Below are 12313 nucleotides of genomic sequence, written 5' to 3' on the forward strand. Positions count from 1 at the left end.
ATCACCCCCAAAATGGTAAAGTTGTACTAGTTTATTGCTACAAAAACAAAAGCTTTAAACAATATCATTATTTTATCATAAGCTCAGTCTATATCAAAATAAAAAATAAGTCAAACTGTTGAAACAAAATAAATGATGCTTTTCCACTTATAGCTTGAAAACTATAAATAATGACAGAAGCAAAGGACAAATTTTAAGATGACTTCAGTATATAGAATAAATCATTTAAATCTCCTAGAGCTGCTCTTTATTCTTTTACATAATTTAATCTAGGAAAATCTTATTTTTTAACACATCAGAATGAACATGTAAATACATATCTTATAGTGACACATATAAAAAATAATAATTCTTAAATGTAATGTTTTCAATAGTGAAATAATTTTTATCTACCATCTAAATGTCCTTTGAATACTTTTCGTACATCATAGTCAAATTTTCCTCTACTAGATGATTCAAATACTACATCAGGTGCAAATATGGAAGTTTCTGTTCTCATTCTCAACTTGAATACCCTAAAAATAAAAATGTATATAACTAAATCAATTAGAATTTATCACATTAAAATTTTAGATTTATGACCTAAATTCAGTATTAATATCATGAAACCACCTCCCATTAAAAGCAACTGGAGCTAAGGGAGCAACAGGAGAAAGGTTCCCATTTTACCTAGGGAAGACCTTATAACAGAAGAAAGGTCAGTGATGGTAAAAAAAAAAAAAAAAAAAAAAAAACCCACTAGATCATTTACAAGCTTATTTTGAAATTAAACATTCAAGAGCATTAAATGTTCTTGTTCATTAATTTAATTCATAACAGCACAATAAAACAGAGTCACACTTGTCATCAAATTATAAACCTCTTTACATATTTAATTTGTTTCTGAGTTATATTACCCCTAACAAATTTCTCATTATGGAAAAACCAAATAAACTGGTGTGCGAAACTTAAGCAATATTTGTTCTTTTTGCCATAACTACATGATAAATCTTCTGAGAGACATGAAATTTAGAAATGAGAGACAACATTTTGTATCCAAATAATGATGAAAGCATAATTGTGCAAAAATGAATACAATGTATACAGTATGGAATCAAAAAAAAAAAAAAAAAAAAAAAAAAAAGCTTTATTAAACTCATAGTATCATTACACATGATTTACAAGAGGAAGAACAACAAACAGATGATCCTTAGTATGGGATATGCCTTCCCCTTACTGCAATAATTGCTTTGTACCATCTCTCCATACTCAGCACCAGATTGTCCAACAGGTCTTGAGGTAAGAGTGTCTATTGCTCAATCAGCATGTTTCAGTTGTTAAGTCAGGCCAATCTATTCAAGTGATATCTTCACTTTCCAGTAACTTCAGAACAGCAGGAGTCCAGTGTGGCCATGCATTGCCATCCATAAAAATGAATTCTGTTCCAATGGCATCTCAGAACAGATGCATATGAAGAAGGATCACCTCCTGACAATAGCGATCTCCGGTTACAGAACCTCTGTTGAAAATGTAGAGCTCTGTCCGTCCATTCAGCATAATGAATCCCCAAATGAGAACTCCAGGACCACCATAAAAGTCTCCTTTTGTGATGTTACTCTGGGATGAAACTGTATTCAAACCTCTCTCCAAATCAACTGGCACTGAGAATCGCTTGTGGCACTAAAATGACTCTCATCTATACAGAGGACATGACTTCATTGATGAGATGTCTAGTTTTTATGCTCTTTACACCACTCTAAATGATGATGCCGATGGCCAACTTTTAAAGGGAGGCAGCGTTCACAAAGGTGGTGGGTGAACAGGCCACTTTTGTGAAGGCATCTGGACACAGTAAACTATGACACTTGTCGCCCCATTGCTGTATACAGTTGCTGATCTGACTGGTTTCGGGCTCTTTTTACTTGCAGAATGATATATCGGTCATCCACTGCAGTTGTTTTCCTGGAGCGGTCACCACCAAATTTTTTAACAGCTGTACCTATGGTTTAGAAGGTTTTCCACGTGTGCAAAATGATACTTTTGTTGATTCCGAACTCTTCAGCTAAACTGGTCACATTAAGCCCCTCCTCCAGCTTTCTGATCATTCTTCTTCCACGTGTGAAATCATCCAGGTGATTTCTTCTAGCCATACTTCACAAAAGAACTCACTTGCACTTGCAACTTCTTTAATTGCATCCCTGTCTTTCCTTTTAGTGTAGTCTTGAGTTGAGTGTGCCAACCACACGTGCTTTCCGTATGCTCACGTCGCCTGTGACGTTTTGTTTATGACATTAGCACACGTACAACCTTTCTACTGAATTGCATGTTCATTGCACTGATTGCAAGAACCCCTTTTCTGCAATTTATGGCTATCTGATTAAAATTTACATAGTTTCTTAAGTTTTGCAAATAAGAGTTAAAAAAATTACAATAGTAGTGAAACTTCATTCAATCTCTTCTTACAGGAAAATTTTAGTTATTATGAAGAATTACTTTCTGGGGATGGAAATTTAAAAGACTATATACTAAACCATGTAATTTTACCCATATTATTATTTTTTATATGGCATTTTTCAATGGCACTTCTAGATATACACTATCTACCAATAAGTATTTGAATACCTGTGATAGAAAAAAAAACAAAATTTATTCATATTCAACAGTTGGTACAGCCTCTACGAGTAGCAATTACAGCCTCAACCCTCTGGGGCATGCTTTCCACAAGCCCTTGTATGATGGCTACTGGTATTTTCTTCAGCTTGGCTTGGAGAAAGAAATGCAAGTCCCTTCACCGATAGTGGACAGTTGTTGCAGGCGATCCAACTCGTCCCAGAGATTCTCGACAGAGTTCAGGTCTGGGCTTTGGGCCGCTCAGTACATTTAATTAACACCATTGTCACCATACTAGTCAATGACAGACCTTGCAACATGACAGCTGGTAATGTCGTCCTGAAAGTAACATGGGTCTAACTCTTAAAATTGCCACAACATAGGAAGTGCACTGTCATCCAAATGAATGCAGTAGGCCTTTGGCATTGAGTTTACCATAAATTTGAACCAAGGTTTCAGTCCATACTAGGAGAAAAACCTGAAGATCATAATTACACCTTTGCTGAACTTGTATTCTGGCAGGCAGAGTTCTCCAGGCAAATGCCAGACCCAGATTCTATCATCCAAATGGTAGAAGGAGAATCTTTATTCGTTGCTCCACAGAGCCCGTTTCCATTTATCAACAGTTCCCTGTTGATGTTCTTTGCACCACATTAACCGAGCAGCTCCGTTGGACTTCGTGATCAAAGGCTTATGGGCAGCAGCACAACCATAAACACGGAACAAGCTTGTGGATAGTATTCATCGAAATAATACTCCTGGTTGCCTGTTGAAACACATGGAATATGTGGGCCCTCAGCTGGGTGCGGTTCTTCCGAATTCCTCTGAATAGCACCGATCGCTCCCTATCTCCCAGTTTCCTGGGTCTGCCGACTCGGAGCACATTCTGACAATCACTGCTCACCTTCCACTTCTGAATCTTACAGGCCACTGCCAAATTTGAGTGATTCAGCTAGCTACATATGGGCCTTAAGGATCGGCCATTTTTGCAAAACCTGATGATTACACCTTTCTTGAAATCAGATAACTCTGGAGTTTGTGGTATCTTGCTTGCAACAAAAACTATTCTTGTTTCCTATGCAAAATTTAATGGTAGAGGTTGTGACATATATCAAGACCACAGATATAGTATTGGTGTCCAAATACTTATTGGTAGATAGTGTATATGCTGTATATGCCTACCAGTAGCCAAGAAGTAAAAGTACATGAATGCTGGTAAATCAACCCAGGTTCAAATGTCCAGCTAACAGCTAGGCTGCATGGGTGCTTTCATGATTTTCTCCAAGCGTAATGTGAAGATGAACCAGTTCCACTCAGAAAGCCCTCTATGAAGGCATCTAATTCATTAGGTAGATAGCCCTAGTGTGCTTTGCTGTAATCTAGATAATGTGCATTCCAGTGCAGATATTCATCTTGGCAAATGCTTATGCATTAGATGCATATTTTCAAGCAATTAATAATAATTTCTTACAACAGTAGTTTCTTACTAGCTAGGATGTGCAGAATTTTTAAAATAAATTTTGCCCATTCTTGTAAGTATAACAAAATATCTTGAATAATTAATAAAAGAATGTGAAAAAAGCATAATAATCTTTTATGATTATCTTTAATACTACTCGCACAGGTTTTCAAAACTGTAAATTTAAATAAGCTTTATCATTCATATCATGTAGAGCATGCAACAACAAATTTCATACTAATACAGTTCATTATTTTTTCAGGACAGTTAAAGAAACATATTCTTCCTTACAGCATCCAGTTCTAAAATGGTTACACTAATTTAGGTAACTGTTTATGGAAATGATCAGGCCTTAGTTTAACCCTTTCAGAACGGGCGTCCCATATATGCATTCCCTAAGAACATCTCTTACAGCCGGGCGTCCCATCCACGCATCGCTAGGGATTGCATTCAGAGGACGGGTGATGCGTAAACGCATTTTAAGCTGGAACGTTTTTCTGAAAGCCACTAGACGGCATCCTATGTCCATTACTTTTGAAATGAACACAGTTTTAGCTTCCTGACCTTGAGTTTGATATATTCCTGACCTTGAGCTTGACTTTGGTATCTTACTCATCAGCTCTTGCGAGGTGGGGAGGAGGGAAAGCATAAAAAGAAGTGAGCTCTTTAAACCGCTGCGTGCTAATGAAAACATTGGCGTGTTTGATTTATATCCAATTTCTTTTTTTATTCTATTTTTTCCCTTGCTATGTACGATCTTTTAGGGTTAGTATGTGGAGTATTGTTACGTTTTGCATTGCCTTCAGTTATATTTCCATTTCTTCTCTTTTTATTTTGGAAAGCCTCACCTACAGTCTATTATGGCGGGAAGGCACTATTTATCAGAGGAAGAATAGCCTCGTATGGTCAATGCATTTATTAACGCAGATGAGAGTGATGATTCATTTTCTAAAGAGTTAGAAAGTGACACTTTTTCTAAGAGTTAGAAAGTGATACTACTCCATAGTGATACTTCGAGATTTACCACAGTCTTCATTTTAAATGTTGTTATTTCTTACTGTAAATAGTCTTTATTGTGTTGTTTTATTAATTTTAAACTTTATTGAGGAATTTTATCAATTAAAACTTTGGAATAATTTGAATAGCGCTTCCGAAAATTATTTTACAAGATAAGCAATTTTTTAAGTATATTTTCATGTAAAACAAAGAAAAAAACAATATTAAAAGCTAATTTTAACATATATAAAAGCTCAAGTAATAATCTAAAATGATACCAAAAGTTACAATGCTAGAAGCGAAACTTTTTTTTTCTGACTTTTTTAATAAAATTAAGCTTAGCGATGCAAAACCTCCGTCTTGTATGGTGACTGCCTTCGATTCTCTTCCGTCCTGCACGAGTGTCTTAAACAAAAGTGCGCCATCACAAAAAGGTTAAGAAGCTATCTTCATGAAAATTCTAATACAATACTGACTTCTGTGTCTGTCACAGATGAAAATTATGAAAGCATGTATGATGGTTGCATTATAATTCACTCTTTAACAGTCATTCTTTATCAGAAAAATACATTTGAAACAGGTATAAAAAATGTAGCATAAATATAATTCAGGATGAAATATTTTCAGAAATTACCTTTCATAATGCATATAAAAAGATAAATCAATATAAAATATTAACAACTTCAGTTTACTCCCTTCCCAAAAATAACTTCTGCTAAACTTCTGAGAAGTATTTTGAAGTGTTTGCTTTAAAGAAAATGAAGATACACTTCATTTATCCTTGTGACAGGGAGCAGAAATGAAAAAGAGTTTCTATGAATATATAACATAATAACGTATATCTTATTTTCTGTTTACATATGGGAAAATCTATATCAGAAATTTTCAACGAAGTTAATACGAAAGTCTTAAAAGTCAAATGTAACACAAAAAAGGGTACATTCTCCACAAGACACTATAAAATACTGAATGGTTAATTACACCACTTCTTTACAATTGGCAGCATATTATTTTTCCTTTTCTGTATTATTATTATTATAAGGGCACAACCCCAAAGCCAGCCATATGATTAAAAAATGGAACAAGGCAGAAAAGAAAAATATAAGAAGAAACATATAAAGTCCAAAATCTGAATCTCAGTGCCAAATTCCTATTCTATCTTTGTTTGTATTTATAATATTCATTATTGTCTCTGTACAGTCTTTCGAATTTGAATAGTTGCTTTTAAAATCGTCCTTAAAATTCCTTCTATATTTCTCTCTTGCATGCTGGGTAAGCGTACATTCATCAACGAAGTCCCTGGCATCCCCAAACTCATCACATATTAAACATTTATCATTATTCTGTAGATGGAACTGATTAAAATAAGCCGGGAAACGCCCATGATTAGTCAGTACCTGATTCATATCAACATTATTTATAATATTCATCTTTTTGTTTAACTTTATATTTTTCAATAACTCTTTTTTTTTTTATTAGATGACTCCCAGCAAAAACTCCAATGAACTGTTAATTTTTTATTAATCCAATTCAAAGCCTCTGTCAATGCATATAACTGCACTACCACTAAACTTCACGGTTGCGGTGCTGTGCGCTACAATATAACAAGCGATAAAGTGTCTCATTTAGGCTGCTCTGGGTCTACGAGTGCAATCCAGAGCTGTAACTCGAGAAATAAATAATCTCGTTGTTAGGCGTTGTTGCGCGCTGTTTGAGACAAAAGCATCTCGATGTGAGTGGCTCGTCTTTTTAGCGCTAGTGGTTAAGTTTTATTCCAACATTGTCTATCTCCACTCCATAAAAACAAACTACTACAGCGCTACCCACTTCCCCATCAATTCCAGAACCATCAGGTAAAAATATCTGTTTCGCCATCAGAAGGAAAATCAAGATCATAAAATAATCCAAATAGTGTTATTGAGTAAATAATATACTCATTCTCTTGTTGAAAGGCCTTGCTCGTGAGTATTTTTTGTCCCATTTCAGTATCTTTAATAATTTTATTAGCTAATAGAAACATTTTGTAGTATAATTTGTATATGATCGAGAGGGGCTGAACACCTGCAAGGACGCAGGCAACTTCAGTCAAAACGGTTCTGAAGGATCTTGTAATGGCAAGCATTCAGGCTCTCTGCAGTGTCCAATTTCATTCTAATCCTAAGTACCTCCTTTGTCCGGCAGCCTCAGACTTCCACTCTATATAACATTTTCGGTATGACCACATTTCTAAATATCTCTCTCAGGGTGGAATTTCTATTCAAAGTATCAGCACTAAAATTACAATTATAAAATTTTAAAATGTTATCTGTGATTCTACTTATACGCTTAAAATGTTCTGCAACATTTAATTAGCTATCAATAATTTCTAGATATTTCATATTTTCACCAAATTTGTCTAGTCTAGTCTTTCTCCCACCCTGAGGGAAAAATTTCACAAGTTTTCTCAATATTAAAATATATTTTCTCTCGGTCACTCCATTCTTTCAAATCAATTTCTACTTTTTTAAATATTTTCTCCATTTTTTTCAAGAGAGTCTCCCTCCACCATAACCAAAATATATATGGTCAACATAACAGATAATCTCAAAATTCAAAATACAGTATAACGTCTTTAATCCGGACTTCAAAGCTATAAACTTTCTGGACATGCATCATGCGCATAATACATTTACGCATGCACATAATACGTTTACGCATGCGTGTTTAATGTATAACGGATGATATAAGCTAGGCTGAAATTATCTAATTATCTACTTCAGTTAACGTTGCAGATTGCGTTGTTCCTTAATCTTTTAATTGGATTCGGCTTATTTTTTGCAGACTGTTAGAGCAATTTTATAAAAAGTAAGCTTGAACTTTCGATTATGTCAAAAAGAGTTTCCGATTCTGGAGCTGTCAAAGGATCTACAAAGTGAAAGCATGTTTCGATGTCCATCAAACAAAAAGTGGAATTGCTGCAAAAATGGATAAAGGCATGAAGAAAGTGACAGAGAGGTTAGTGAAAACAAAAAAATCTTGATTGACAAGTTAGTCAGTATTCTCGGCACAGCAATTACAGGACTTGAACAGCGAAACTTTCTAACTGAACAAGAAATTATGTCTGTTTATAGAATTAAAGAGAAAGTATTAACACATAAAACGAAGCAACTTAAACAACTTACATTGAAAGAAATGCTTAATAAAGTAAACAAATAAATATTAAGCTTTTTTTTTTTTTTTTTTTTTTGTAAATTTTGATACCTTTTAGACCATAATTGCTCTTTATTTCATAAATTATGGTTTCATATTCTTAATTTTATAATTTCTACATACCATCTTACCAGATTTAAATTGATGATCTATAATCCGGAAAAAACCCTAATGCGGAATCGCCGAAGTCCCGATGAGTCCGGATTAAAGACTTTGTACTGTATTGACTTTTTGCAGTAAATCATCAACAATGAGGCCCCAGAACAGAGGAGCACTGAAAGAGCCTTGGGGGCATCCTTTGTAACTGTCAAAAACCAGGTTCAGATTATCAGATGGACCCTTAAAACCATCTTTCGCCTTTTAAAGTAACTTTTTATAATTGCATATATATTCTTAGTAATGCCAATATTCTACAAGTGTCACATCATGAAAAGTCACCTTATATTGTCAAAGGTACCCCTGGTATCAAATGAAACCAGAGCCATATGCTTAGTCTTCTTTTACCTCTAATGCCAGATATGACTCTATAAAGAGCCAATTCGGTTGACCTTCCCTTTCTAAAACCAAACTGCCTTTCAGAAATATTATTCTTATTTGAAATATATTGCAATCTATTAACTAAAAGTTCATCATAAATCTTTGCAAATGTTTTCAGTAGGCAAATTGGAGGAAATCCTCCTTATCTTTTGGAATCAAGAATAATTTTCCAATTTCCCATACACCTGGAAATATCCCCAACTTCAAGCATCTATTATATAACACTATGAATAAGGAAGGACAATCGTCAAACAATATCTTCAACAATGTGAGCCCCAATCCCATCCAACAAAGGAGTAGACCTTATCCGTTGACTTTTCATCACAATCAAAATTTCATTATAAACAAAGTCTTTCTCCTCTTCATCCCGCTCCATAATAATTTCTTCTTCATTTATATCCTCATTAAAATCCTTAAGATATAATGGATCTTTAGCAATTTATTTGTAATTTTCCTAAGATGTTGTTGGAGCTTCACTCTCTCTCAATAATCATTTTCTTTTTTATTTTAGCAGTGGTAACTCTAAAGAATCCATCATAATAATTCCCATCTCTCATAAACAGATAATTTTTATATTCTTTTCTCATATGCTTGATAAGTTTTTTATATTTTGCTAGGCTTCTTTTATATTCAATTTTTCGTGCAATCTTGATATCATCTATCAGTCCTTTTATTTGTGTCCATTTATGTGCCACTCTTACTTGTCTTCTTATTTTATCCAGTTCCAAATTCCATCGGGGAGTTTTTTCCTCTCCCTTTTTCTTCCACACACTCAGCTTTTCCACATTTGTGTTATAATATGATTCTCATTATGTGATTTTATTCAGTTCCTCTTCACTCTCAGATTTCAGTATTTTCTGGCTTGTGTAGCAGTGATTTTTGAGCCAATAATCGCCGCTACACAAAACCAAAATGACATAATAAAGAATTGCACAAACTAAGTATTCATGTACACACCAGCCTATTTTTACTTTAAAAAAATATCAGAGAATTGCACAAACTAAGCATTGCACACTCCCTTGACTTTATCCATGTACACATTGAACTATATTCACTTAAAAAGTCAAAGGAGCAGACAAACAAAAAAAAGCATATAATCTCAATAAACGGCATTTTAAATCAAACAATGAAATAACATAAAAAAGGAAATTCATCTTTGCACTACACAAAGGAAATATCCACTTACCTTATTTACGAATTAACATATCTTCAGTCAAACAAAATTCCTTAACAGCATCCAAAAACTTCCTAAAATTATCTGAACTGGAATCTGTATACTGGTGTCGCCACATAAATTCACAAAATAACAGCAAAAAATATCCTCCGAAGCACCGTTATCATCCGACATTTGAATATACACACTTACTTCCTACAAACAGGACACTTAATAATGGCTACTGAGTAACCTTCATTTACACACCATTCAAGTAACGATCTTTTCCCCTTTCTTTCCAAATTGTGAAGAAGCTTCAAATTAATCTTGCCACATTCAGCCATTTTACCATCTAAACCACAAAACAAACAATATACATCCTAACCAACACACACCACAAGCCCTTACAAATTTATAGCAAGCATGTAACCAATTACGTCATAATAGGATTTCCACAGCATTCAGGCTAAATGAAACAACTTTGCAATAATACAAGGGGTACCCTTCTCTCTACCTTAAACAAGGAAACTTTAGAGGCACTTCAATGGGATGTCCTACCCCACCCACTGTATTCACCAGACATTGCTCCTTCCGACTTCCACTTGTTCCGATCGATGACTCATGACTTGGCCGAGCAGCCCTTCACTTCATGCGAAGATGGCAAGATTGGGTTGGTTCTTGGATCGCCTCAAAAGACAAGGAATTTTTTTATACACAGAATCCATATGCTACCTAAAAGATGGGGAAAAGTCGTAGCTAACAATGGACAATACTTTGAATAAAATACTTTCTTCCACTTTCTCTGAATACAGCTTCAAAGTTACCCCCCCCAAATAAAAACTCTCAAAACTTATTTGTACACCCAATATAAAAGTTGTACATAAAAGTGCAGGGCAGAATTCAACAGGAATGATTGCTAGAACTTTGTCGAGATCTCTGCAGACTTTTATGATTGGATGGTAGCTTACTTTCACACTTAACAGGATAACACATAAAGTATCTTTTCTTTCTCTTGTTGCACTGAATTTAAAATGTCGTATATGCATACATAATACTTTTAACATTTAACTTATGGTCAGGATAGAATCAGCCAAATAAAAAATAGGGAAGAAATAAATAAACAAGATTTCAAATGTTGTTTTTCTTTTCTTCCCCCCCTCTTTTTTTAATGGTTTTTGATGCCTGCATGAGATAATGAAACACTGAATGTAAATTTTTAAACTATATCAATATAATTAATGAAAAAGAAATACAAAAATTTATAAAATAACAATAACTGGAATAATAAGGTGAAGAAAAAAAGCACCCTAAAATATACTCTTGCATGTTCAATTTTCAATAAATCTGGCATGTTTTCGTTATTTGTAACTAATGTAAGATTTTTAAAATATGATACATGTTTTCTCCTTCTATTAACTTGGAATTCTTGCGTACACACAATCCAAGTCCATTTTTGAAAATAAACTTTGTGAATTATTAGTCTTATTTATTGAACTTTTCAAGAAATTACGTCAACTTAAAGAGAGAGACGAAAAGAAAAAATCAGCTACAGAATCAGACTTAAAGAACAAAAAGAATTGATGAAATGAAATATAGGAACTGATAAAATGGATAATGGAATGATAAAAATGATCTAGAAGAATGAGCTTGCTCTGAACACTGTTCAAAGCAAGCTCATTCTTCTAGAAACTATCACTAAATAAAGTAAAATAGATACAGTACAAAGTCCGACACTTAGAATCATCGGGACTTTGGCGATGCCAGACATTTCCACATTTTAGATCATCATTTTAAGACACATGACATGTAAGATGACATGCAGACATAGTAACATTGCAATTTTGCTTATTGTTTATGAAGAATAAAAAAATTTTCTCCCTAAAAAGACCATCGCCAGAGCTGGCATGGCTAGCAAAAATTTTAGAGTTTAAAACAACACAAAGCAGCAAAAATCACAGATATCAATTTTTTTTTTTTTTTAATTTAGGCAAAGTACTGGCAACAGAATTCAGGGCCCACATCGATTTCATGTAGTGATAAGAATCAATGTATTATATTACGGTAAATTTCTGGTGTCCTGCCAACTTCTACCTGTTTTTGGCTACAGCGTAACTCCCGAGTGAGCAGTGCTAAGAAGGGAAAAGGGAACGCTAAAGGAAAGGAAACCAAGATCAGTTCCAGAGTCGAAGCTTTTACAGAGGAGGAGCTTAAGGCTATGTTGCAGCAACATGGTTCAGATTACGTCTTGAAAATTGAGAGGAATATGGATGCTGTAAAGCAATTCCATCAGAAGCAGGCACAAGTACAGCAGTAGATGCATGCGTGCAAAGAGCAGCCCGCCCAGCCGATTAACAAAACCAGTTTAAAGAATTCCAGAACCGATGATACCA

At 34.4% G+C, this 12313-nt stretch overlaps 1 protein-coding gene across 2 annotated transcripts in view; it reads right to left on the minus strand.

The window, feature by feature from the left end:
* Positions 1-12313, minus strand: part of LOC118188832 (disintegrin and metalloproteinase domain-containing protein 10-like) — a 131595-nt gene that overhangs the window by 103908 nt on the left and 15374 nt on the right. For both annotated transcript variants that reach the window (XM_085809509.1, XM_085809510.1), the window contains exon 3: positions 394-515. In XM_085809509.1, the coding sequence (XP_085665635.1) occupies positions 394-515 (122 nt within the window). The remainder of the gene's footprint in view (positions 1-393; positions 516-12313) is intronic.

This window comes from Stegodyphus dumicola, chromosome X2, assembly GCF_044657685.1.
Source record: "Stegodyphus dumicola isolate Sdum_Otavi_A_Nest chromosome X2, ASM4465768v1".
Taxonomy (NCBI): domain Eukaryota; kingdom Metazoa; phylum Arthropoda; class Arachnida; order Araneae; family Eresidae; genus Stegodyphus; species Stegodyphus dumicola.